At 50.1% G+C, this 27,817-nt stretch overlaps 1 protein-coding gene across 2 annotated transcripts in view; it reads right to left on the reverse strand.

Moving 5' to 3' along the window:
- Positions 1 to 27,817, reverse strand: part of SLC4A5 (solute carrier family 4 member 5) — a 134,639-nt gene that overhangs the window by 12,868 nt on the left and 93,954 nt on the right. The window contains exons 15-24 of one of the 2 annotated variants that reach the window (XM_089773824.1): positions 21,987 to 22,048; positions 20,290 to 20,490; positions 17,538 to 17,651; positions 16,683 to 16,796; positions 13,625 to 13,786; positions 11,783 to 11,961; positions 10,108 to 10,180; positions 8,663 to 8,731; positions 5,726 to 5,899; positions 4,230 to 4,391 (exon numbers count right to left, since the gene is read on the reverse strand). In XM_089773824.1, coding sequence (XP_089629950.1) covers positions 4,230 to 4,391; positions 5,726 to 5,899; positions 8,663 to 8,731; positions 10,108 to 10,180; positions 11,783 to 11,961; positions 13,625 to 13,786; positions 16,683 to 16,796; positions 17,538 to 17,651; positions 20,290 to 20,490; positions 21,987 to 22,048 — 1,310 coding nt within the window. The remainder of the gene's footprint in view (positions 1 to 4,229; positions 4,392 to 5,725; positions 5,900 to 8,662; positions 8,732 to 10,107; positions 10,181 to 11,782; positions 11,962 to 13,624; positions 13,787 to 16,682; positions 16,797 to 17,537; positions 17,652 to 20,289; positions 20,491 to 21,986; positions 22,049 to 27,817) is intronic. The other variant, XM_089773825.1, reaches the window with a different exon arrangement.

The following is a 27,817-nucleotide window of genomic DNA, read 5'->3' on the forward strand; positions in this document are numbered from 1 at the left end:
AGGCTATTAACACAGGTGTCTTTCGGAGGGTATGTCTACACTACAGTGTTATTTCAAAATATCTTATTTTTAAATAACGCATCTGCACACAAAATGCATTTCGAAATAGTGCGTCCACACTGATTGGACGCTGAAATGCATTTAAGGCCAGCTGGAACCCCAGGGCAGGTTCCGGCAGAGGATCAGGTCAGAAGTTACCTTGTGGCCAGGATGGCTAGCAGGGCACCCTGGGAAGGGCTGTAGGCCCCCTATTTCGAAATAAGCATCTACACAGCACTTATTTAGAAATAGCAATTTTTAAATTGGCGCTATTCTTCGCAGAATGAGGTTTACAAATTTTGAAATAAGCCCTCCGCTATTTCAAATTAATTTTGAAATAGCGATTGGCTTGTGTAGATGCTAGGAAAGTTTTTGAAATAACGGCTGTTATTTCGAAATAACTTTGCTGTGTAGACATACCCAAAGGCACACGAATCCAGTGTCTATTGTGCACACATGCAGCTTTGGTTAGTGATTCTCCCGGGCCATCTCTGCTTCCTGTGCCATGCTGCAGTGGGAGAGGCTCCCAGAAGATAGAGTGAACGTTTCCCAAAAGAGACGTCTTTTCATGTGCTGAGTACCTGCAGAGCTCGGCATATGCCCAGCACCCTCGGAAGCCACCTGCAGGAGGTGCATGAAGTTGGGCAGCCAAAATCAGAGTCTCCTCGGGCAGCTTGTCACCTGCCTGACATCCTAGAGTCCAGGGCTCCTGAATCCCAAGCCATCTGGCATTTTAACAGCAGCAAGCAGCTCTTGTCACTTTGCAAATGTAACACTTTCCACGCATTAACTAATCAAGTCTCATCCCTTTCCCTAAATCCCACCGCCATGTGGTAGCTAAAGCTTTATCCTTTGCATCTTTGCATATGGGGAAACAGGCGTAAGAATGTTTGTTCTCTGTCCATGTGCTGGTAAGTGCACCCATCACTATGGTAAAATGACTTGCCCAAGGACACACAGTATTTCAGTAGCAGAGCCAGGATTAGTGCTACAGCGTTCCTGGTTCTTAACCCACCCTTGGGCTGGTAACCCCAGAGGAACAGGTTCTTGTGAGAGGTTTCTGGCATGCCTAATCCAGAATATGGAGTTTTCAGCAGCAAAACAATTTCGAAATCAAGTTTAGCTCTCCAAAGCAGCTGATGGACCCATGTGTGTATGTTCTTTTCCTCAAGCCTGCTTGCAGATCTCTTATTTACACATATCCACAGCCTCCAAACAAGCCAAGCACCTGCAGTGAGTTACTTTGATTAGTCACAGACTAGACTGAGGAGCTGAGGGTTAGTAAATAGCAGAGGTTAGACAGAACCTAAGTGCTGTACTTACTGGTAATGCAACGGGTACCGTTTTGGGGGTCTGATTGGACGGGTTCCATTGGGATCTTTATAACTGAGGGAGTTGGGAACCGAGGCTGGGAAAAAAGTGGGAAGAGACAGTGAAAACATTGATTCATACAGACACGTCCGGGGTTCGCATGCCTGAAAACATACTCATGCTCATACTCATGAAAATACAGAGATAAGAACTTAAGAAAGGCCACACTGGCTCAGACCAAAGGTCCATCTAGCCCAGTGTCCTGTCTCCCGACAGGGGCCAATGCCAGATCCCACAGAGGGAATGAACAGAACAAGTAATTATCAAGTGATCCCTCTCCGATCACCCATTTCCAGCCTCTGACAAACAGGCTAGGGACATCATTCCTACCCATCCTGGCTAATAAGCATTGATGGGCCTAACCCCCATGAATGTATCTAGTTCTTTTTTGAACCCCGTTAAAGTCCTGGTCTTCACAACATCCTCTGGCAAGGAGTTCCACAGGTTGACATCCTTCAGCATGAAATAAATTACTCATATGCATGTAGCAGAAGGCCAAGATTTTCAAAGGAATCTAAGAGACTGTGTACCCAGTTCCCATTGAAAATCCCAGCCTAGACATCTTTTTATCTGTTTGCATGGCAGAATGATCAGCGTCAGTAGCACCAATTAATATTAATCAGGTCAACATATGCCTGCCCATAACAGTAGCTTACTTTTCTAACAAACCTTCCATGCTAAAGGATCCCACAGGCCTTCCTAAATTATGGTCAAAGCCATTTATGAGAAATGCTTTGGGGATATCAGAAACATCTTGCTAAACAAGGGGTTTGGATAGGAGGGTTCAATTACTTGGTAAATAATTCACATAAGGGGACATAATTTAAGATTAGAATAAGCAAGATTTCTGGGTCAGAGATATCTGAATAAATAAGATCCTCTTATGAACAGAAGTCACCCTTCAGAAAATGCAGCCAGCTCTGGAGGAGAGAGAACGCGGCAGCTCTAACAATGAACGCTGTGCATCTGTTTAAGGTAGGCAGTGAAGAGAGACGCTGTATCAATGGGGAAATAAACCCTGGAATTTGTAGCACTCAGACGCGTCTACAAAATTTCATCTGGTGACTTAACAAAAACGAAAACAAAAAACAAAACAAGAAAACCCCACACAAGGAGTTTGGTGATCAGTTTATGCCCAAAAGCATAAGCCCTGCTGGCCCTTTTATCTCAGCTAGCAGTACACCAGTCACTGCTACTTTTAGTCATATAAATGCCTCCTCCTTTGACTTATTGAGACAATTGCTTCAACATGGCCTTGCAGAGGTGAGTTCCACAGGTTGAATTAACAAAGCAAGTCCTTCTCACTTTCAGTGTGTGGCTTGTTGAGTGCATTATCCTAACCTCATGAGTCTCCCTCTCACCAAAGTCCCTTCTAATCGTTTTAGCTGCTAGATCTGGAGGACGAGGTGACCAAAACTGAACGCAGCACTCAAAACATCTGGAATCATCCTTTATCCCAAAACTGCCCAGGCCCCTTATTCAAGACAGCACTTAAGCCAAAACGATTTCAGCACGTGCCTCAGTGCTGTCCTGAATCAGGGCCCCATTAGGCGCTCTCCTTCACCCTTCCCAAACTTGATGATGGGCAGCCACAAACAGCAGACTCAGGGCCCAACTCCAGTGGAAACTGGGTGCCGACGGCCTTTTGTGACTCTCCCTTTTATGGGATGGCATAATTGGAGAGGTTCATTTATATTACGTTCCCAATAGTCTTTTCTGCTCTTGGTCGTCCACTGACAGGTTTTCCCAGCCATCAGATCTTCGTTCCCCCCTTCTCTTCCATTTATATCATGCTAAGTAGGGTGAGTCACTGTTGCATTTTGCCTTAAAAATCCTTTGCTGGAATCTCAGTTATCTCAGAGATATGGTCAGAAGAAGAATCCACAGCAGGGAGTTCCATTCTCTATCAGTGACTCTGCTGCGGATTTCAAGGCTACGACTGGCATTTTGTTAGCATGGCTACATGCGTCTATTACGCACATCCCTTAAAACACGGGCAAGACTGTCATTAGCACTAACAGTTGCTGGATCACTGTGGGGATAATGGATTCCCTAAACCTAGGATTTTTTTTGGTAGCCCACAGCGTTTGGAAAGCCCTGGGACTCAACTGTGTAAGAGATGGCACCTCCTTAGTCAATCTGCTCCTCTATGTGTTTGAAGCAACCCTGTTCAATTTATCCCACTCGAAATAGGTATTTACTGATTTTGACTCCTGTTATCCCTCGGGAGCCAACCCCCTGCTGAGGAACGGAGCTGGATTGTATTGCTCCTTCTGCATCAGCCACAGACTTGTCTTCCACATTGCAATGAGCTGCATTTGGGTGACTCCCTTGAAGGACTGTCCAGGTGTCAGTGAGGGCAGAATGCAACTTGCAGAAGCTTTATTCCTGGAAGATGGGCAAGAAAACCCTGCGGGACTCTCATTTCCCATTTGCCAGAGTTGGCAGGTTGGAAAAAAAAAAAAAAGCCCAAGCAGATGAGCACGCTGACTCTGGAAATCAAGGCGACGATAAGAATACGACCGACCTCTTACCAAGCACCTTTCCTCAGGAGGTCTCAAAGCACATTACAAAGCTGGCCTACTCCCTCCATGCCTCAGGGAAACTGAGGCACAGAGCCACAATGATAAACATGGAGCCTGACGGTATTGTTTTAACAAAGCCACTTTTCAGCACAGCACTGCAGTGCAAGTGGAAGAATCCCCAGGGCAGTATCTGGGCATTAACGTTAACCTCCCCTCCCTAGGAGGGCACAGCTGAGCACCCTTAGCAGGAATGAAGTGTAAGCCCCTTGCTGTTCCACCCAAGCATGGACACACCTCATCCTCGCTGTTGTCCTCCCCTTTGTTGCCTTTCTTCTTCTTCTTCTTGTCGTCTTCCTTCTTTTTCTCCCGCTCAGGGATGAGGTTATCAATCCAGGCCAGGTCGTGTTGGGAAAAGACGAAATCCAGCATTTTCCTCACTAAGATCAAGGCTAAAATCTAAGGGGGAAAGGGAGACAGATTGAACAGCTGTGGCGAAAGCGTCCGGAGTAGATCCAGGTTCGTGACTGGATTCCACTGAACAAAACGGGCCAGACTCCGCATTGAGCTACAGGAATGGAACAGGGGGGAAGGGCACCCCAGGGAGAACCGGGGTTTGTTTAGTTCTCACACGAAACACTCCCCCCACAGGAAACGTAATGTATCTGCATGAGAAAGGCCGAAGGGACTCGCACCAAGGCATGTCCAACCTCATGCTGGCACCTCAAAGCCATCTCCCAGACATGGCAGCGTGACGCTCCAGGAAGATAAGCTCTTGAGTTCTAACTCCTGGCTGAGTTAGGAGGCTAAGCTGTTCTCTGCAGAGGGCAGAAAGTTAGGGAGAGGCCAGGAAGACCAGCAGAGAGGCGGCTTTTGACACTCATGAAAACAAACCTGCTGCCTTAATGCTTATGTTTCTATTTCGGGCTTATTTAGACTATGTCTAGACTGTAGGCTTCTTTCGGAAGAAGCTTTTCCAGAAGAGATCTTCCAAAAAAAAGTCTTCCAAAAGACAGCATCTACACAGTAAAAATACATTGAAAAAGTGATCTGCTTTTTTGAAAGAGAGCATCCACATTGAATGGACACACAATCGCATTTAAGCTGTGATTACTATGGGCGGAGTGGGCACCGGGGCACCTGTGCTTTTTCTTCTTTCCTCTTCTTTCGAAAGAACTCCCTCTTCCCCGGCCACACACGCCTTTTCCCGAAAGAGGTGTGGACGTAAGTGAAGGTTTTTTTTGGAAAAACAGCCATTTTTCCATAAAAACTCTGCAGCGTAGTCATACCCTTAGTTGCAGAAGAGAAGAGCGAGGGGGGATTTGAGAGCAGCCTTCAACTCCCTGAAGGGAGGTTCCAAAGAGGATGGAGAGAGGCTGTTCTCAGTGGTGTCAGATGGCAGAACCAGGAGCAACCATCTCAAGTAGCAGTGGGGGAGGTTTAAGTTGGATATTAGGAAAAACTCTTTCCCTAGGAGGGTGGGAAGCACTGGGATGGGTTCCCTAGGGAGGTGGTGGAATCTCCACCCCTAGAGGTTTTTAAGTCCCGGCTTTACAAAGCCCTGGCTGGGATGATTGAGTTGGGGTTGGTCCTACTTTGGGCAGGGGGCTGGACTCGATGACTCCTGAGGTCTCTTCCAACCCTAGGATTCAATGGTTCTAAGGAGATCAGTGATCATTATCCCGAGTAGATACAGGGCAGAGGAGACTGCATGAGGACTCCAGCTGCTCCTCCCTCTTGCCCCCCTCCCCCAGCTGTCCCAAGGCACCCCAGCATGAGTAAGGAGGCCCTACCATCACAGGGAAGATGATAGCCGCCACAGTTGACTTCAGGATCCAGAGGATGGCGAGGCAGATGATCTGCACCATGGTGAAGAGGTGGATCCGCCGCAGGGGCACGTGGCGAAGGAAGACGTAGTCAGGCTGGTGCTTGGACGGCATCAGGAAGAGCTTGCAGCGGTCCCAGAACTGCCAGGAAAAAGCAGCAGCACATTATGCTCCAGCCCTGCCGCGGGCGGAGCTGGGCTTGGTTCTGAAATGAGCCAAGTCAAGTGCTCAGTGCTGGCTGGAGAGGAGAGAGCTGCAGGGATCAAATGGGCAAAGTGGGCCAAATGGGGCAAATTTCCCACCGGGGGATTTGGCTTCAGATCTGGACCCAGGGGCTGTTACACAGACCCACAGCTTCCGAGGCCAGAGGGGACCACAATGAACAGCTTGTCTGACCTCCTGCCCTGCATGGGTCACAGAGCTACCCCACGGTGATGCCTTCTGAACTAGTTCAGCTCTTTGTCTTTCACACATTCTGCTCTCAACGGGTAGAAGAGAAAGCCCCCCAACCCATCCAGTCTATGGCTACGCATGTTAAGCCTGGCTCATTAGACCTAATGTTTCAGGGCACATTCTGTGTGATGCTAGAGGTCAGGAAGGAATCCCAGCCCTGTTTACTGCCCTGCCAAACGTATGACTGCATGCCCAGCCAAGTGAATTATTGGCTGAGGGAGGGGGCTGGAGGAAGGTACTGGTCACAGGAGCTGAGCCTGCTCTGGAAATCCTATGTCCTAATCATACAACGCATTAGCCAGGCAAATGATCTTTCCTTGTTTGCTCTGTGCTGTGCTTTCCATAAACAAATCCTTCCGTGTGGATTTAGGATCCTGGGAGCTAAAGCTACTCCATCCGTCTTAAAATAGTTTCTGAAGTTCATCAGACCATATTAACTCGGAGCCTGACTCCAGCTTAAATGTAGCTTTAACCTTCATTTCAAACAAACAAACAACAAAACATAAAAAGTGATTAAAACTCAGCAGGCCAAATCCCTTTCTGGTAACACCGCTACAGTCAGTGGCACCGCAGCCGGGGTCACTCAGTCCCCCGGTGTACAAACGGTAATTATCCGTCGGGTTAAAACGTCAGAAATCCTAGCTCCCATTGAAGAAATCGCTGTGCATCCTGCATCCGGAGAGCAGCTCCCCTCCGACTTCCTCACTCCCTTCCCCACCATGGAATCAGCCCCACAAGAACTGGCACATTTGTGTTCTGACACCAAGTTTTGGCTGGAGGCATTAATGAGAACTGGATTACTGAGCCTGGAGGGAAACCCAGGTGGGTCGTGGCCAGAGACCACAGTGGGGGAGATTCCCATGGAGGGTTTTGCTGCCTCCGTGGTACACAGCCCAGAATGTTCTCCGACTGGCGGGCGCATGGCCAGTTCTTGATACTGAGCCAAAGGCTCTTCCCAAGCTCAACCATGTTAGTCATTTCAAATATGGGCTGATTCCATTTCAGCCTCTCCTTTCCAGGAACAGCCCTGCACCCGTCAGGCAATACACCACATGTCTGGTCAACTCAATCGCCCTGCAGCTCCTAGGGCCTTTGCTCAGGCTCCAGGTGCCATGTCAATTTCCTGACGTGCGTCTGCAGCTGATGGGGAGGGGTGGATCAGGTGGCTGATGGGAAGAGGGATTTGAGAAACTGCTTTTCCAGCATAAGCAGAATGACATTCATCACCTCAGCCCCAGCCCTCTCCCGTTAGAGCACTTTCTACAACTCAGAAAGGACAAAGATCCAGAGAGGCCCTGAGAGTCACTCTTGTCTGACCCATCTCCCTGACATGGATACTATGCGCAGGGCCGTCCTTCCCTCTACCAGAATATGTAGCTGCGTAGGGTACCTGAAAATTTGGGGCACCGCTGGGTCTTAATCTCTACCCACCTACCTCTTCCTATTTCTGCTCTGTGGCTTCACTTCCTCCGGACAGGAGCTAGTTCACCTAGAACTTGAACGTGACAAGGCCTGGCAGAGCAATTAACAGAACACTGAACCTGCAGAAGAGCCCCTCCAGTGGCAACGAAGCCACGGCACCGGCATTCGCCAACCCCAGGTACATGCTGTCCGTTTTGGAATTTGCTGTGTTCGTCGACAGAATCTCAATTAAAAATTTGCTTTAAAGAACAGTGCGTTGCTGAAGATAATAAAAACACGACTCTAAAACGTCATCCCCCCTCTCCTCCGGCGGCCATTGGGGATAGGGGCACGGGTTTAACAGTACTGTGCAGGGTTCAACACGTCCTAAGGACGACCCTGACTAGGCTATTGGGCCACGGTGCCAAACCCTAAGACAGGCAGAGGTCCAAAGGGCTTTGTCTACACTGCCAGCTTTTGTCGACAGACCGTATGCAAATGAAGCACTGATTAGCATTTTGTCGTGCTTCATTTGCATAATCAATCCGAGCCACTTTTGTGCAAGGGGTTTTTGCGCAAAAACAAGCAGTGTGGACATTTCCGTTTTGTGCAAAAACCCCCTTTTTGTGCAAGATCCTTCTGCCTCCCCCAGGGTTTTTGCCCAAAAAGGGAACATCCACATTGCTTGTTTTTGCACAAAAGTGGATCAAATAGATTATGCAAATGAAGTGTGACAAAATGCTAATCAGTGCTTCATTTGCATACTCTCTGCCAGCAAAAGCCAGCAGTGTAGACATAGCCAAGAAGTGTATCCCCTTTCCTCTCAGTGCACAGAGCCTACAGAACTCTCTCTCCAGCAACTGGAAGGACCCCATTCTGCCCTTTGCAATACATGGGATGACAGCTGGGTCTATTCCTTCCTCGGCAGCCAGCCTATTCGTACCGATGATTCCGTTTTGTCAAAGGGGAATAAACAGAATGAAGATGGTGACTGGGAAGAAGGTAGCAGCACATGATGGGAACAAGATCAGGAGCAGGATAAGGTCTTACCTGAATGCCGTTCAAAGAGGCAACTCCCATGTAGAGAAAGACCCCGTACAGCACCGGCATAGGGATGTACTGCAAGCAGAGGGAAAACAAGCACACAGAATTGGTGGACTTCAGAGCAGCCTAGGAGAGTCCTCAGTGACTTCACAAGAAAAGAGGCCACGTTCGTCCCTTTCAAGAAAGGGTCAAAATGGAACGGGAGCCAGGCTGAGGTCAAGTGCGTGCGGTAATACGCTGCCTTCTCTGGCAGTTACCCAGAAAGCAAAATAATCAGAGCTTTCCACTGTAACCCAACAATATCCAACTGGGCCACTGTTTCCTCACCGGCCTGGATTCTGCTTGGTGTCCTGTATAAATATCTGAACACTGAGGCTACATCTACACTGCAACGCTATTTCGGGATACCGGAGCACCCTGACATAGCTATCCCACATCTTAATAGCAAGCCTGTTACTTCAGACTCACTATTCCAATGTCCCTGTAAATAGGGTTGCCAGGTGTCCAGTTTTGAACCAGACAGTCGGGTATTTGAGGGTTCTGTCTGGGAAAAAAATTAAGAAAATACCGGACATATAAAATGTCTGGTATTTTCTAATTAGGTGAGTTTTATTATTATTAGGAGTATCAGTACCTAGTTGCAAACTGCCTGGCTGGTAGACACACTCACACTGCATGAGCATGTCTACCAGACAGGCAGTATGCAACTATGCAGCGGAGGTGGGGGGGGGGGGGGCAGGGCTGGGGCAGGATGGAATCCCCAGGGCCGGACTTGCTCGTGCTTCGCCGGGACTGTGTGCCCGGATCAGCCCCAGTCCCCGCTGGCCGATTCTCTCCCCCCGCTTCCCATCAGCCAGTCCCCCCGACCTGATCTCCCCCTTCCAGCTCCGCTCCCCCCAACCAGCCCTGCTTCCTGCTGGCCAGTTCTCCCCCACTCCTCCTCCTGATCTTCCACAGCCAGCTCCGCTCCCCCCGACTCCCTCCCGGCCAGACCTGCTTCCCGCCGGCCAGTCCCCCCCTTGGTCTCCCCCGGCCAGCCCCGCTGCCCCCGACCCTCCCCCCCCGACCAGCCCTACTTCCCGCCTGATGGTTCCCCCCACACACACATCCTCCTGGTCAGCCCGGCTCCCCTCCTGGCCCGTGTCCCCTCCCCACCTGAGATCAAGTGTGTCCGGTATTTTTTTTGAAGCCACTTGGTAACCCTACCTGTAAACCTCATTCCACGTGGAGTAAGGGACGTTTTGGAAGAGCGGGTTATTTTGAAATTTGATGCTATGTTTTTTACAAGCACCAAATGATTAAATAAGCAATTTCAAAATAAGATCGAAATAAGATACGCAACGTGTGTAGCTCCAATTGCGTGTCCTCCTTCGAACTACAGCGCCCAGGGGCCTTCCTCAGCAAACGGAGCAGAGAGGAACCGTGTGTGAAGTAGAAAGAGGAATTTGTACCTTCAGGACTGGCGCCAGGAAGACAGATATCCCAGTCAGGACAAAGACAATGATTCCGGTCACTCTCTGCTCCCTGGCAAAGAACGAAGAGAGAGTGAAATGTGGCACCAGGGTGGGACGGCTTCTTGCGTTTGCCTTCGAATGGCCGGGACACTGAGAACCAAGGGGCTTGTGGGGTGCTGCAGCCTCTCTCCCCAGCCCATACCCAGCCTCACGGAGGCCCTTGCTGCAGGGCACAGTTTATTAAATCAGATACAAAACACACAACCCAACACCCCGAGGCCTTTCCCTGCGCATCTCCTCCCCCTCCTCCAGCCCTGCCGCGAGCACAGCTCTGCCCCTCCAGCTCCCCCTCCTCCCAGCAGAGCTCTCTCAGCTCTTCCCGCTGGATCTGAAAGGCCCCTCTCTGTAACAGTGCCAGATATCTACAGAGAGGAGACCAGGCAGAGGGACGTGGATGGGGCCAGCCAGCTGGCCAGCCTCTAGTTAGGGTTTCGTTACAACATTCCTCTCTGCTTTTCTATTGCACAGACTGCCTGGTGCGATCTGTAGCCCCCTCCTGCCCTGGTCTGTTTGCCAACCCATTTCTTTATTGAATGCCCCCCCCACCCCTACTTATATTCTTTTCTCTGAAGAAGTGGGCTGTGCCCACGGAAGCTCATGCTCCCAGCTCCATGTTTTGTTAGTCTTTAGGGGGCTACTGGACTAGTTGTTGTTTTTGAAGTTTTCCCTGTTGCAGACGAACTCGGCTCCCCCTCTGATTCATTTCTCGGTGAGAAATAACCCCCCGGAGCCTTCGAGGGCCGAGTGGAACTTTAAAAACCGCCGCGTGGGGGGATTCAGCAAGTCTGGAGACTCTCTCGACCCCACTGGCATGGACCTGGGCCATCCTTAGGGGGCCCCCGTCCTGCCCCGCCTCTCACCAGCTCTGCTCTACTTCTTCCTGCCCCCTTGTATCTCTTCCCCATAGCTCCCTCCCGAGAGACGCAACCTGGGGAGTGGCCAGGGGCTTAGTGAAGGGCAGCAGCAGGAGTCGCTGCCCCCCGCACTCACTGTGGAAGGTGCTGGCCTCACCCACTGTGCTCTGCCTCCCGAGCCCGGCACCGCTTGGGAGTGGAGCAGGCAGGGCCAGGGGTGCCCTGCTCCCCGCCACCCTGGTGAAGTGGCGCGACCAGTAGAGGGCAGGAGTGAAGGCTGCCGCTTGCATCGCTCTGTTTCCCGGGCTCCCGCTGCTGCGGTGAGTGGGGGGACCCCTGCTGCCATCCCATGCCAGCCCCCCCCCAGGTAATCCCCTGGGCCCTGCGGGCTCCCCTCGAAGGGCGGGGGAGAGTCTGGTCTGTTACTTAGATCAGCCCCTACTGCCAGGAGGTTTGGGGACAATGGGGAGGAGAAGGGTTTATATCTGCACCCGGCCCATTGCACCCAGAGACCCTGGTTGGATTCGCTTTGCAGGCCCCCTGCACGTACTGCCCTGCAACAGGTGGTTGCAACGCTCAGCTCTCCTGTGGAACATCCCCTGACAGCTGTGTGGGAAATGTGGCTCCATTTCTGGAGCTAGAAGCACCGCAGGGATTGCAGGCTTCTCGCCCCGCACCCTGGGCCTCCACTCCTCAAATCCAAGCAGCTGCCTGCCGGACGGGGATGGACAGCGGCACGGCATCGCAAGAGCCCTCACCTCACGCCCAGGAACTGCGGCTGCTCCCCCGGCGCACTGGTCTCCGTCTCCATCTTCAAGCTGTCGATGTGCGCGATGGAAATGACGGTGGCAGCCACGTACCACGGCAGCCCCATGAACGAGCACACGGCCATCAGGATCCCCACCCAGAACAAGTCCAGGTGATAGCCCGCTGCTTTCTGCAATGGAGCAGCCAGCAGGGTTCTGGTCAGGCAAGGGGGGGGCCTGACCCCACCCTCTCTGCTCCAGGGTGGGAAATGTTTCACCCCCCCGCCTAAGCTGGGATTTTCAAGAGGAGAACAAGAGAGCTTGGCCTCCAACTCCCATTGAGTTTCATGGGACATCAGAGGCCAAACTCCCTTCAGTGCCTTTGAAAATCCCTGTCTTAAGAACTACAAATGGTCTGGTAGCACTTAATAGACTAACAAAACATCTAGGTAGTGTCATGCGCTCAGGAGCGGCCTGAGACCGGCTGCAGCAGCTGGCGCCCCAGGCGGAAGGCGCGATCGGCGCCCCCGGCTGCACGGCCGTCAATGGCCATGACGTCATCATTGGGCGACTGGGCTGGCGGCGCCCTAGGCAACTGCCTAGTTTGCCTAGGCTCACGGGCTACCCCTGTATGCGCTTTCATGGGCACAGCCATCATCCCATCTCCATGTTTTCTTAGTCTATAAAGTGCTACGAGACAATTTGTTGTTTTGAAGTTTATCCTGTCCAGACTAACTTGGCTACCCCCTGAAGCTTCTAAACAACTACAGACATTGAGCTTCTCTCTCTTGCCGTTTCAGAAGGGCTCCAATTTCCCCACCTCCCCAAAGCGATTTACGGGGTTTGCACCTGAAAACCCAGCCAGATTGAGCAGAACCTCGGATGTATTTATTTGCATTCCTGTAGCTCCTTGGAACCTCAGTCATGGACCCCACTATGCCGGGCACGGTACAAACAAAACAAAAAGACAGACCCTGCCCCAAAGAGCTGACATGCAACTGCCAGACCGGTTCAGACCACATTGTCCAGCATCCCACAGGCAGTATCCGCTACTGCAACGGAAGGTAAGGGACAGCCTGGAGCGGACACGCATGGAATAAGCTGCAGCTGGTTCCCTCATCCACCGTTGGAGTTTGGCTTGTGCCCTGAAGCAGGAAAGTTGATCCTCTCCACCCCCAGACAGTATTATCTTGAAAATTAAAGGGCTGAGTTTTTCCAACTTATTCCCGGCCTTAAGATCCACAAGGCAAACAATACAGCTGTAGTTTCAACGGCCATATGGGGCGGGACATGCTGGGATTGTGTTGTAGTCTTAGTGAGTGCCCTGCCTTTGCTGAATAAGAAGAGCAGCGCTGGACTTGTGAACCCCTCAAATCCCAGCCTGGGGGGAGGGATGGGCCACACGAGTTGCCTCAGAGATGGAGCTGGCTCCTGCATTAGTAAGGCAGCAGAGGGGATGCCCTGAAGGTGGGGAGGTGTACTCTAGATGGGTCTAGAGCTTAAATTTGAGTAGCCCAGGGCTGGATTCCTGTCTGGGGAGGAAGATGCCCCCCATGTGGACAAATGGATGGGTAAGAATTCATTCCAATGTCCACAGAGCACTAGATTCTACCCTGACGCATGCCACGTTACTCCTGCTGAAGCACGTGAGTACAACGGGGTAGGATATGGCCCTGCTCTGTGATTGGCTGAGTAGGTTCTGCTCTGCTCTGCGATTGGCTGAGTAGTTTCTGCTCTGCTCTGCGATTGGCTGAGTAGGTTCTGCTCTGCTCTGTGATTGGCTGAGTAGGTTCTGCTCTGCTCTGCGATTGGCTGAGTAGGTTCCCACCAGTTCGACACGGGTAAAAGCCCTACCCTCAGTTTGTGCTCCTTCCTGTTGACGATGACGGCTGTGATTTGCTGGTCCATGAAGATCAAGATGGTGACCAGGAGAGCGGGAAGCGCACTGGCCAGGTAGATCCACCACGGATTCTTCCCAAACGGGAACACGAGCCAACCTCGGTCCAAGCGAGTGGGCTAAAAACAAAGAGCGAGGCGATGGTTATCACAGGCTGCATCCGAGTCAGGAAGATCTGGACAGGTTTGTATGAAACCTGGGAAGAGTATGGAAAAACCTTATGTGACAGAGGAATCTCATTGCATTCCCTCTAAACATGTACCCACCCTCAGAGGGTAATGTGACTGGACACTGTGTCTGCTCCCTCACAGACAGACCCTGTATCTAAACCCATCTCTAGTGTTTGGTTCAGATCAGGCCCCCAATCCGGGAAATTGTTACTTGTGGGGGTGAACCAGAAAAATCTCACAGCAGGAGCTTATCTCCTGGAATTTTTATCATTCAGACGGGAAAATCTTGCGAGATGGAGACTAGAATCTCACACGAGCTGGAAGGACGTTGGGGCCACTCAGCCAAGGCCCGGAAACGCTAACCTGGGTAGGACTTGTAATCAAATTCCAACAGCTTTCCTTCCAGAGGCTGCCCACACCAGCCGTGTAAGAACTCAGCAAGGTGCCGGGGGCGTCTGCTCCACACAGTGGCTGCCTGGATCCTTAGTTGCCAGGGGCAGTGTTTTTGGAATAAAGCCTGACGCCGCCTTAGCTGAACCTGACTCTATCATGAGTGTAAAATTGTTCCAGGACAATCGGATCCTAATCCACATTGGTAACTGACCCCCCCAGCTATTGGAAACCCATTCCAGCCCTCCATCAGCGTGGTGCACCGGCTAGCAGCTATTTACATCACTTCCCCCACGGGGATGGAGTTAGAATTGCTCCAGTGTGGGTCCACTATAGGCTCTGCGCCTCTGACGTTCAAAGGACCCTCCTCTAGCTCTTGTGCCCGGGCCTTGTGCTTTGGCGGCTGGAGGTGTGGCAGGCGCTCTGTCCTGCTTCCTGCGTGGTTTTCTGAACAGCCGCAGAGCCTAGCAGACAGACATGGTCTTACTGCGTCTCATGTTCCCCGCCCATCAGTTTACTGAGCACTACCAAGTTTTGCCAGCTTAGGAGTGTGGTTAGGGGTGTGAAAACACCCCCCCCCCCGACAGCCACAGCCACGCTCACACAACGCCCAGTAGAACTAACGCAACGGTTTTCACACGATGGGGTGCGACCCAGTGCTGGGTGGTGGAATGTCGGGCATGGGGTGACCAGTGAGGGTGCTAAGGCAGCTCCCTGCCTGTCCTGGCACCACAGACTGCGCTGCGCCCCAGAAGTGCCCGGCAGCAGGCCCAGCTCCTGGGTGTGGACAACGCACAAGGCTCTGCACACTGCCCCTGCTCCAAACATTAGCTCTGCACGCCCATTAGGGCTGGAAGAGGCCTCAGGAGTCATCCCGTCCAGCCTCTTCCCCAAAGCAGGGCTGACCCCAACTCAATCATCCCAGCCAGGGCTTGGTCAAGCCAGGCCTTAAAATCTGTAGGGATGGAGATTCCACCCCCTCCCTAGGGAACCTATCAGCTGGGAACTTGCTGCTGGCTGCTTCTGGGGCGCAGCAGGGTCTGCGGTGCCAGGAGAGGCAGGAAGCTGCCTTAGCCCCCCCGCTGCACTGCTGACCAGGAGTTGCTCAAGATAAGTCCCTCCTGCCCCAGCCCTGAGGCCCCCAAAACCGGGCCCTCCTTCTCCATTCCAAAGCTCTTATCCCCCGCCTGGAGCCCACGCGCTAGTCAAATGATGCTGGGTTGCAGCATCAACAATTTTCTTCCACTGGGTCACGAGAAAACGGTTGAAAACCGCTGCTCTAACGGCAAGAGCCCTTTGATTGGAATACACTGCACCTCCACTAGGGAGCTCTACTCTGGGTCATGTAGACCGGCCCTGAGTCAGAGGTCATGTCTAGAGCCCTGCCAACCCACGGAGATGCGGTTGATAGCTGCCGGTATCTGCACGCACGGACGCAGGTATCTGTGGCCCATTTTTGCAGGTCCAGATGCAGATCTGAATACACAATTTTGTATCTGTGCAGAGCTCTAGTCATGTCGACATGAGGCGCACTTTCCTGGTTACGAATACTGGTATGCTACATGGGCAGAGTGCTCCTGCGTGGACATTGCTTATGTCAGCAAAGCTGTGTTCTGGACTGGCACCGTAAAATTACCTTGCATGGGTGGACCAAGGAGTTTTGTTGGCATAGCGGCATCTACATTTGCTGGCACTGCTCTGAGTCAGGGATCACACCTCTTCACACCCCTGCCAATGTTCCAATTTTTTCGCACCCAAATGTGCAGAATAAATTTTATTATATGCCCCAGGGCATGTGTGCATGTGCACCACCAGTAGAAACACATGCTGTTGGCCGTGAGTGCTTTGCTAATCAGCTGGGGGCATTTGAATTTCTCCTGGGAGGCTGCCCAAGTGCTCAGCTTACAGGGAACACTTGCTCTTGTCCACCAGAAGACTGTAGTGTAGACAGAGCTTTGTACTTAGGCCTGGTCTACACTTACAAATGAGGATGACATGGCTATACCCATCAGGGTGTGAAAAAACACACCCTTTAGCCCCTGGCTATGCTGGCAAATCCTCAGCATAGTCCTACCTATGTCGACAGCAGAAAGCTTCTGTCGGCCTCGCTACTGTCGTGGGGAGAGGATGTTCTGACACTGGTGGAAAAGTTCTTCCTTTGGCGTAAGCTGCATCTGCACTCAGGGGTTACAGAGGTCCAGCTATGTGTTGCAATAAACTCCAGGTGTACACACACCCTTAGATGTAGGTTGTTTGGGGCAGGGACGGTGTCTATTGTACAATGCACAATGTGGGAAGGCACGCTGAACCAGGACGGTTCCTTCTAGGAGTTACCATCATAAAACAATGAACAGTAATAGTAATAACTGTGACCTTCTAACAGCCACAGTTTTGTTACAGTCGGTGTATTCTCAGAGAGAGCTGAATACTATGGAAGGGACCCTTGTTCTTTTACCTTAAAGTCAGTAGGCACTTGCAGTTTAGGAGTATTCAGTCCAAACAAGATATCGAGACCAACAAACATTAGTATGGACATGAAGATAGAGAAGTCACTAATAAGTTTACGTAGCTACAGAGAGAAGGAGAGAGCACAAATCAACACACAGAAAAGGCCGAAAAGTGATGGAGTTTGAGCATTAATCAGAGAAAGAAAACAATGCATTTGAGACGCAGTGTTAGGAAATTCATTTCAACAGAGAAATTGAATGGATATTGACTAGATATCAACACCATCTTGCCTTAGCAGGAGTTGGAGTCATCTCCTAATGAATCATTAATATCTACCCAACGTACCCATATGGATTTTGTCACCTTGTGAGCAATCTTTAATGGGGATGCTATTGAAAGAGGGGGAACTGAGGCACAGAGAGACTAAGGGGCTTGCCCAAAGTCACATAAGTCTGTGGCAGAGCAGGGAATTGACCACAGGTATCCTAAGTCCATTGTGGCTCTCTAACCACTGAGCCATCCTTCCTATCCCCCGCTCCAATCAATGTTTATTACGTGCCAGGGCATAAACGTCTTTCTTTGTGATGTTAGCACATTTATAACTGAGGCTAGACGTTCCATGTTCATAATGGGATGTCTGGAAGAGAAGGGGTGCCCAGGGAATGTTTTTGCCCATAATTTCACCACTGAAAAATCAGATCCGCCAATAAAACCTCTTGGAGACCGAATCCCTTTCATCTCATTTCCCCCCAAATGGTGCGGGGACAGATAGAACGAATGCAGCGGTTGGAAGCACAGCCGCAAGGGGGAGACGGAGAGGAGCCGGCAGGGACAGAGGTTAGGAGAGGAAAGAACGTCAAACCTTAATTATACTGGGAACATGCAGCTTTGGCGTGTCCAGGCCAAACCAGGCGTCTAGTCCACAGAACAGCAGAATGGAGAAGACATTGGAAAAATCAGCAATGAAGGCCCTGACCTGGTGGCAGACGGGGTTGGGAGGGAAAAGCTGGTTAAATGGGGTGCTTTACAGATCTCCAAGCATGCAGTTCTGCTGAGATCAAAGGGTTCCTCCAAGGAGTTATCACGGCAACATTAGGAAACACACAGGCCTGATCTCCTTTGCAGACAGGCAGAGCTCTGCTTACTGCAAAGGAGTCACTTTTGTGTTGCATTGGTGTAAGTCAGAGCAACCACATCAGCACTGGCAGCTCTTGTGAGTTTATTGCTCATCACACACTATATGCTGGATTTATTAAACCCCATGCTCCTGGAGTCATGTGAATACAGGCAGTCCCCGGGTTACGTACAAGATAGGGACTGTAGGTCTGTTCTTAAGTTGAATCTGTATGTAAGTCGGAACTGGCGTCCAGATTCAGCCGCTGCTGAAACTGATCAGTTTCAACAGCGGCTGAATCTGGACGCCAGTTCTGACTTACATACAGATTCAACTTAAGAACCCCAGGTATCCCCAAGTCAGATGCTGCTGAAACTGATCAGCGGCTGATTCCAGGAAGCTCAGGGCAGGGGCTTCCTGTAGTCAGCCACTGGTCAGTTTCAGCAGCGGCTGACTTGGGGACGCCTGGGGCAGAGCAGTGGCTGAATCAGGACGCCTGGGGCAGAGCAGCTGGGGTGCTGCCGAGTTGGTCCAGTAGCGCCCAGAGCGGCGCTACGGGACCAACCGGCAGCGTCCCAGCTGCTGTACCACAGGCGTCCGGAGCAAAGCCGCGGAGCACGGGGGCAGCGGGACAGCCCAGATGCGCCATGGCTGTCCTGCTGCCCTCGGGCTCCTTGGCTTTGCTCTGCTTTGCTCCCCGTCTCCCTGGTCTGCAGACCAGGGGGACGGGGAGCAAAGCGGCGGAACATGCAGGCAGCGGACAGCCCAGTCGCGTCTGGGCTGTCTGCTGCCCGTGTGCTCCGCCGCTTTGCTTCCTCTCCCTGGTCTGCTGGAGACCAGGGAGACGGCCCCGTTCGTAACTGCGTAACTCGGGGACCGCCTGTACATGAGACTCTCAACTTTCATTTCAATGTTGCTAGTCCTTCTGATTGTGGAAAAGCTTTGGAAAGGTGACCCAAGTACGGCTTGCAAACCAGAAGGCAAATTAAAACTTTTTTTTTTTGGGGGGGGGGGGAGCTTATGATTTCAGGTTGGTCATGTTTCCGCATTGGTTTGTTAAAACATCCAATCATCAACTGAAATCTGGAAGAGAGATTTAAATGGAAGCAGCTTCTACTTTTCTAGCAAGTTAATGCAACATTTGAAGAAAGTTCATTTATCAGATGTGGAAAAAATAATTCCAGAAACATGGATCAGCCTCTATTCCCAGCAATTCTGCATAGGGAAGAAATATCAGCCAGTGATAGCTTGAATTCAGCTACTTTTAAATGAACTGTATGCATTGAAAAAGTTCCAGAACCTTTCAGAGATATGTAGACTTCTCAGAAATGGGAACATGGGAAGTGAAAAATAAATTGGCATCTGAAATTTATCCTGAATTTTAAATGTTGTTAAAAACTTCCCATTATGAAAGCTATGACCAATATAAATGTTTCCAGAACTGAAAGAGAGGCACCCCAATGAAAGCAGCTTGCTGTGTTTGTAGCCCCAACATGGCTAAATCTGAAAGTGAAATGGAGCATAAATAAAAGTGAAATGGCTTCATGGAATTCCATTGTCCAAAGTAGATTAAATGCAAAACTCGAGAACATCCACAGCAAGAAGCATGCAGAATATTTAAAAATCTTTCATTTTTAATGATCTAAAGGACAAAGCTGGAAAGGTTAGGCTCAGAATTTTGCTGCTGTAAAATGAAGTGTATGGAAGGAAAGGATTAAAGGTAATCTTATGAAAATGTTTTCATGGATTTCTTTAAAATAAGATTAATCATCTTATACACATTTCATAGAACCATAGCATCCTAGGGACGGAAGAGACCTCAGGAGTCATCGCGTCCAATCCTTGCTCAAAGCAGGCCCAACTCCAACTCAATCATCCCAGCCAGGGCTTTGTCAAGCCAGGACCTAAAAACCTCTAAGGATGGAGATTCCATCCCCTCCCAAGGAAACCCATCCCAGTGCTTCACCACCTCCTAGGGAAATTGTTTTTCCTAATATCCAACTTAGACCTCCCCCACTGTAACTTGAGACCATTGCTCCTTGTTCTGCCACCTACCACCACTGAGAACAGCCTCTCGCCATCCTCTTTGGAACCCTCCATCAGGTAGTTGAAGGCTTCCTTTGAACAGATGTCTAATTACAAATCATGGGGCAAGGTAAGGAGATGTTTATAATAAAATACATAAACTAGAAATCTTGCACCCTTCTACTTTTTTTCCCCTCTCCCGCCCACCCTTCTCAGAACCACACATTTGTTTAATAAGACCTCAATCCTGCGATTGGATCTATGCAAGGGGACCTTTTGTGCCTATAGGGAAGCCTCCTGGTTTTGATGGGACAACACGCAGACTTGAGAGTCCGTCTATACCGATCTGAATGTGATATTGGAGGCCATGACCTATGTTTCAAGTTCCCCGTGTATCTCTGAAAAGGACTGGCCAACAGTTTATAGTGTAAACTGAAATACAGATGTGATTCGTGGTCTTCGTATTTGTTCTTACCTTTGTAGGAAAGTAGCGACTGAACTTGAATTTCTTCAGTGTTACAGTCATGGAATACGTCCCAAAGAAGAGGATGAAGGACATGAGGGCTAAGTCAGGAACAAATTTACAGGATTTCCCTACTAAGCTTCCGCCATACTTTAGACATTCCTTCTTACTCAGCTGGGTCCAGTCCAGAGCTGTTACATTAATAGCATTGTACTTGGAATCGAAGTGTTGAAGAGAACAAACCAAAATATTATTAATATATTGAGCAATTCTAGCACACAGGCAAATGCAATTAGTTGTACGGGCTCTGCTTAGGAGCAACACTTTAATCATGAGGAAGGTTAAAGTCTTCCATAAAACACAGCGCTTGGAATCACAGTCACCCTCAAGAACTTGTCTCAGAATAAACTATTTCAGTATTTGTAGTATTCATCGTATTTCCTACAGTACGTATAAGAACCACACGTAGAAATAACAATATCCCTTTGTCCAAAAGCCAAATTGCCAAGTTGTTAAGGGAGACCACTGTAGTGACATTAAACTTCAGCCACACTAAAACAGGTAAGATCCACATCTCTGAACAATAATGAAGCATTCAGTGCTTGTCTGGTGCCCAGGTATGAAAAGATTTTCGAAAAGTGCCCAGTGATTTTTTGGATCCCCAATTTCAAGCAGCTAAAAAGAGCCTGATTTTTGGAAAGTCTGCAACACCTGCCTGTGAAAGTCAGACCCTTTAAAGTGTCCTGAGATAGGCACCCACAAACTTCTCATTGCTTCTGAAAATCTTGGTCATTGTAGCTTAGCTGGTGTAAAATACAGGCTAATATCACAGGAACAACCCTTCCCCCCATGGTCTTGGATCCTCTACTTATTCTAACTTGTGTGTGTAGACAAGCCCTAATCTGGTTTATAAATTGGTGCAGCTTTCCTAAGGAGTTGTCTGCACTTGAAAGCTAACCTGGACTAATGTAGAGTGCGAACCTTAGTAGCTATTCCTGAATAACAGTGTAGACAAGACTCGTCCTGGTGCATTTCCCTCATGGCTGGGAACAGTTTAAACTCCAGCACACGGAGTTGCACTGGTTTAAGGTACAATTTTAAACTGAGTTAAACCACTGTAGAGGGGCTTTTTTCAGTTTAAACCAGGATCATTTCAATGTCAATTAAGTAACCAACAACAGCTTTACGTTCAACGGAAATAACCTGCTCTTATCTGGACATAAGCGTGTCCACCGGCTTAAATAAGCCAGTGCAAGTTTGTGCCTAAAGGGGCCCCAGAGTCCTGCTTTTTTAAGTGTTTGATTAATCTTGGCCTGACATTAAACTATCCCAGCATGCATTGCTGTGGGGTCTCTGGCTGCAGTCTGCTCTTTGGTGGTTTGCAATCTCCTAGTTGGGCCCGGGAAGGAGACCTTACCAGGCTATTACAACTGGAGCGAAGAGAGTCAGTTCCCATTGTGCTCCCCTGCCTCCAAGCCCTCCTGTGAATTCCACACCCAGATTAACTCATTTGGGCGGCAAGTCATAGAATGGAGCAGTCGATCTCTAAAGAGATCTCTGCAGGCTTTGGTAGCATCCCTGAAGCAGACCGAGGAACTGATTTAACTGGTGGCTCTCCATGTGTCCCACTTACTTTCTTCCTGGGCTAAGAAAGGTCCAGAGGGCTCAGCTACTCCCTACTTGAGCATACATACAACAAAAGTACTCACCACAGAAACGTTAGTGTTGTTTGGTGCCAGTGGAGCTGAAGCATTGAACAATGTTGTATTCACTGCAGAAAAGGGGTGGGTGATTAAGGTTGTACACACATTACAACAAATAGTCATGCTTCATCCAACATGGAAATCCTGATTACGCCTAGTAGACCCTGCTGGCTTGAACCAGTAACAGCCCTTCCATTCCCAGGAGAGAGCAAAACACGCCAGGTTCTGTTCCCCGCAAGGGATGTCTAGCGGCACACACGGTGGTGGGCCATTTAGAGGGCTCTGTCTACACAGGAGGGGAAAGAATGTAATGAAGTGCGGGATAAGCACATTGTTACACAGCTGTTAGGAGGGAAGGGACCCGGGAGGCAAACACCTTCCTGAACATGAAGGGCAAAACACAGAGCTTGGGAGTGGGACTGTAAACCCTGCTTCTAACTCCAACAGCGACTTCTCCCTGATTAATATGGCATGTGGCTTTCCATTTAAGCCAGAGAATGGCCCCTGAGGGTTGCATCAGCAGCTTGCCAGGAGCCCCAGAGATATAGCTCACAGTAAGAAAATGGAGCCGATTGTATCTTCATTCATTACTCAGGGATGGGCAGACCATGGGGACTACAGATCCCATGGTGCAACACTTCATATTAGGTCATGTGACCTCCGACTCCACTCCTATGCATCTTGGGAGTCAGTGGGCTTCCCCTCTACTTTTAGTGACCACATTTGGTCCACGGCCCGTTTTCCACGGCCACCTAGGCCCCTGTCAGGAGCATCACCTCTCGGCCTAAAGAAGAGAATGGCCTTATAAATACCTAGAACCCATTTTAGCTTTCTGGGTGGCTTCCAGGGAGATACGCCAATGGGGAGTCCTCCTGAATCATATCAAGCCATGGCCTCCCTCCACTCATTAGGAGACCTCTCCCAACTCCTGAACACCCCATCCATTGTTCATTGGGATTTCTGCCATTATAGCATACAGTGGTGCTTACCACCAATTCAAAGAAGACATGAGTCGTCTTCAAAACCTTCCCCCTTTTGGGTGGCCCTAGACTAGCTGCCAGCAACTGGCGCCCTAGGCGAACCAGGCAATCGGTGCCTCCACCTCCAAACCCCTCAGTGATACTGCGCCACCATTTGGTGCCCCATTTAACTTGGCGCCCTAGGTAACCGCCTAGTTCGCCTGTATGGACGGGCCGCCCCTGGGTACCGGGAGGGGGTCAGAGTTTGAAACCTAAAATGTCCATCTGAAAGAACTTCTATTCCGGGGGGAAGGGTTGGAGAGAACTCAATGTCTAACTTTTAGAGGGGGCCTTATTCTCATTCTTGAAGGGTCTCTCTTTCTGTAAAACTTGGTGACATTTGCAGTTATCCACCGAGGTAATCTCTACCCTCTCAGGAACGAGCTGGAAGTAAAGAAATCCTTCTCCCACCAGAAGCAGCACCTGCTCTCAACAGGTTACCTCTTGTCTAGGGTTAGTGAGGTCTCTTCTGTTGCCCTGCTGGATTCTCGCTGCAAGAAAGAGGCTCCCCTTTCTAACCTGGCTTAGCCTTTTTCAAGCAAAAAATGGATCAAGAGAGTCTAAAGCACTAAAGTGTCCACTCCCTTAGTGCTTTGGTATTATCCCCACCTTTGGACGGATGGGGAACACGAAGCGCAGAGAGATTAAACGACTTTCCTAAGGAGGCAGAATGAGTCAAAGGTAGGAATGGAACACAAGCTGTGAATTTCTGTTGTAACACCCACTGCCTGCGTGAAGAACTTACTGCAGCAGGATGAATTTACTGAAAAAAACAAAAAACCCTTTATGCACATTTCCATCCATTTTAAACCTAATTTTCCCCCTGCTGCCGATGAATTTCTTAAAGTTCTAAGATTTCTTTGGCCAGTGATGGATCCATCATGGGAGCAGCCATCTTCAAGGGCCGTCCAGTTAACAATTCTTCATATATATTAAAGCTTGTTATAAACAGAGTGGATCAATTTGTTTTCCATAACCATGAGTCAGAGGCTTAATCTGCAGCAAGGGAGATTTAGGTTAGATATTAAGAAAAACTGCCTATAAGGAGAGATAGGCCTGGAATAGGCTTCCAAGCATGGGCAGTGGGTGAAGGCAGGGCTGGGGGAGGCAAGCCCCCACCCCCAGCTCCACCCCTTTTGCCCGTGCCCCAGCCCCCAGCATCATGGGGAGGGTGGGCAGTATGCAAACCCAGTCTCGGCACACGGGGAGGAAGGAGGGTGTGCGGCCGCAGCCTCCCCGGCCCCGGACGCGTTCTGGGGGCAGACTGTGGGCGGGGCCAGGCAATGCCTTCCCCTGCCTCACATACTCACCGCCCATGCTTCCCAGGGAGGCTGTGAAATCCCCGTCAATGGAGGTTTTTAAGAACAGGTTAGACCTGCCAGAGATGATCTAGGACAAGGGTGGGCAAAAGGGCCTCCGGATCCAGCCTGCCAAGTGGGTTGGTCCGGTCCGCGGAGCTCCTGCCGCTGCCCCGCCCGGGATCGGGGAGCGTGCGGCGCTTAGAGTCAACCTTGGTGGTCTGCACTAAGTGCCATGCGCTGGAGCACAGGGAGCAAGAGACTTCACACTCCCCCGTCCCCAGGCCAGTCAGGACCTGCGGGAGGAAGGAGGGGGGAGAAGTGCATGAAGTCTCCTCCCCGCTGCAAGGGGCTAGGCAGTTAGAGTCAACCTCCAGCTGCTGCTCAGCTGGCGGGTGACTAAGCGTGCATTCCCTTGCAGGGCGGGGGCAGGCTTCATGTGCTTCCTCCGCCCCCAGGCCCTGATTGACCTAGGAGTGGGAGGAGCACACCAAATCTCTCAGGGGGCAAGGGTAAAGACTTCACGTGCTCCCCCACTCACAGATCAATCAGGGTCTGCCTGAGGCCCCGCCCCTTCTGCCTGAAGCCCCGCCCCTTCCAGGGTGGCTCGGGGCCACTTCAGAAATTTCTGAAGTGGCCCCGGATCAAAAATTATTGCCCACCCCAATCTAGGATTTACTTTGCCTAGTCTCAGCTCACGGGACTGGACCAAATGACCTCTTGAGGTTCCTTCCTGCCCGATGCTTTTATGGTTCTAAGGTGGCAAACATATAACATCTCATATCCTGCCTCAAGATCCTGCCGTTCCGCACCCCGCTGAACTACACAGGAGAATTAATGAAGGAGAAGTGATTGCTGAGTTAGAATCAGAGCTACAAAGACAATACTCCACCACCGGAGAAAAGGAAGGCAAAACTGAACCAAAGCCACTTTGGGTTTGATTAACTCCAGACTCCTTTACAATTTTAAAGGTTTCTTTCGATAACCTTTAGCTTTTCCAGAACCAGACATATTTGCGATTTCTACTGCTCTCAATTGTTCATCGCCCATCTTAAAGAATTCTGTTGCACTGGCTGTATTTTTATGAGAAGGCCCATAAAAGTGCGTTATATAAATGGATATGTGAGACTTGAAATAAAAGGAGACATTAAAAAACAAAAACAAAAAAACAGAAGGTAAGAGTATCAAATATTAAATAATTTTAATATTTATAAAGTGATACTCACTTGAGATTGAAAGCAGCCAAATAGATGTGTGCAGCAGAGACAAATATGGTACAAATCAGTTACAATAGTCAAAAATCAGAACTAAACTAACAAAAATAAATAAGAGGACCTAAAGGAGATTAACACATGTTCTCACTATCTGGAAGAGTGAAACGTCCAAATCTGAGACCACTTTAGTAGATGCCCAGAGCAACAAGGGTGAAAGATCAAATCTAAGTGTGGCTGCTTTTGAGAGGGGAGTTAGGGGTGAGTGTAGAAAAACTACTAGAGGAGAAGGGGGTTTCCATATGGATGTTGGGGTTTGTGTGTAACAAAGGAGATGTGTGTGATTTTCATTTGCTCAGCTGTTTAGGTCACTTAAAATACATTTTATTTTTAAATTAACTCGATGGTGAAAGATGACACCTTGACAGCTCTGAAAAACTTTAAAAGTCACAGAGGAGGAACCGTGTTGGTCTGTAACTTAAAAATAAGTAGTCCCGTAGCACCTTAGAGACTAACAGAAAGCTATATGTAGTATCATGAGCTTTCATGAGCACCGCCCACTGACTCATCTAAAGAAGTGGGTTGTGCCCACAAAAGCTCATGCTACGATCGATGTATTTTTGTTAGTCTCTAATGTGCTACAGGACTACTCGTTGATTTTCTGAAAATCTTTGTCTATCAACAGAAACCACATGGACAAGAAAACTAGCTGCCTGCACACAGGTGTACATCCACACCGCCCACTTTTGTCACCAAAAACTGCCTTTTGGCGATAAAACAGCGCAGTGCGATTTTTGTCAGGAAAAATGCCCCGTCTTGGTGACAAAAAAACTTCCACCCCTACGAGAGACTTTTTCTTTCCCCCTCCGTTTACTGACAACAAAGAGCAAGTGTAGACGCTACCGTTTTCTTTGTCGACAGAACTGGCTTCCGCCAGTGCCCCTCACGGGGGGGGGGGGGGGGGGGGAGAAGGCGACAGGATTGCTGGGCCCCTGGGCAACATGAGGGGGAGAGAGACTTCATGTTCCTGGAAGGGGCAGGGCTAAGTTGCGCCACGTCCTGTCTCCCCCGCTGGTCCTCTGAGCTGCCTGGAGCATGTGGCGTGGGGCTGCAGTGCCGACTTAAGGGTCCGGGGCTCTGGCCACCACCACAGCTGTAGTAGCAGTGGCAGCAGCTTGGGGCTCCCCAGCCCCTTAGAATCGCCAGGCTCCAGGGCAACTGCCTCCTTTGTCCCCCTCCTCCCCATCAGCAGCTCCTTTTGGGGAACAAACAAAGAGCCAATCATTAGAGTGCTCCTGTTCTGCCCTGTGCTAGGAACACAGCACCAGGCAGGCGGCTGCTGCAAGGGGCCAGCTGGAGAGGCGGTCGTGCTGCTTTGACGTTCCTCAGCACGGAGAGCTGACAGAGCTCTCCTGAGGCAGCTGTAGGAGGACTTGAAGGGAATCCCAAGATGCACAATGATCCGCCCTGCCTTTATACCCACAATGCATTGCTCACACTATTGATTCGGCTGCCCTCAGAGTGGACAGAGGGAGCAAGTGCGAACACCCTCCAGCGATTTTTGCGTGTTGACGTTAGTTTCATCGACAACATTCGGTAGTGTAGACGTACCCTGAGCCAACATGCCTCAGTAATTCAGTCTCTGTGGGCTAGATCACATTGTTTAGACCCAGCCCTAAGGCAGAAAGTGCGCTGCGACCCCTAGGAACTCCCATATGGTACACACGTCATGGCCTTCCTACATAGGTTTGAGTTCAAATGCTATTAAGAATATTATGAAGTAAAAAGAAACATTCTTTTGTGTTAATGTCCTCAGTAATCAGACAGTTGATTTAGTTCTCTCTGTGTCCCAGATGGTGTTCACAGGAGCCCCACGTGCGAAATGTGTGGGTGGGTCTCCAAGCCGTTTGTGAGAACCCACTAGCCCAGTGGCTCCTGACCTTTTCGAGGATACGGACCCCCTTTTCAATCTATTAACGTTTTACGGACCCCCAAACAATATAGCTGTGCCTGTCGCCTGACTGTCCTTCAGCCCGCGCTGCTTCCTGAGCTGCAGGGAGCACGCGGGTTGAAGAATGTGCTGGCTCCGCCTGGATCCCCTACAGTATTGTCATAGACTCCCAGGGGTCTGCGGACCACAGGTTGGGAACCACTGCACTAGCCCACCATTACAACTAGTTGTAAGAGACGAGCAGTCTCAGGGCAGGTACATAACTCCAGCTATGTAAAATACCTAAGTGGAATTGGCTTCCCTTAAGCCGAGCTTGGCGCCATCTTCACAGAGGGAGGCTGACGGGAGCAAATGCTCC

This window comes from Pelodiscus sinensis, chromosome 28 (genome assembly GCF_052426305.1).
Source record: "Pelodiscus sinensis isolate ZL-2025 chromosome 28, ASM5242630v1, whole genome shotgun sequence".
NCBI classification, from domain to species: domain Eukaryota; kingdom Metazoa; phylum Chordata; order Testudines; family Trionychidae; genus Pelodiscus; species Pelodiscus sinensis.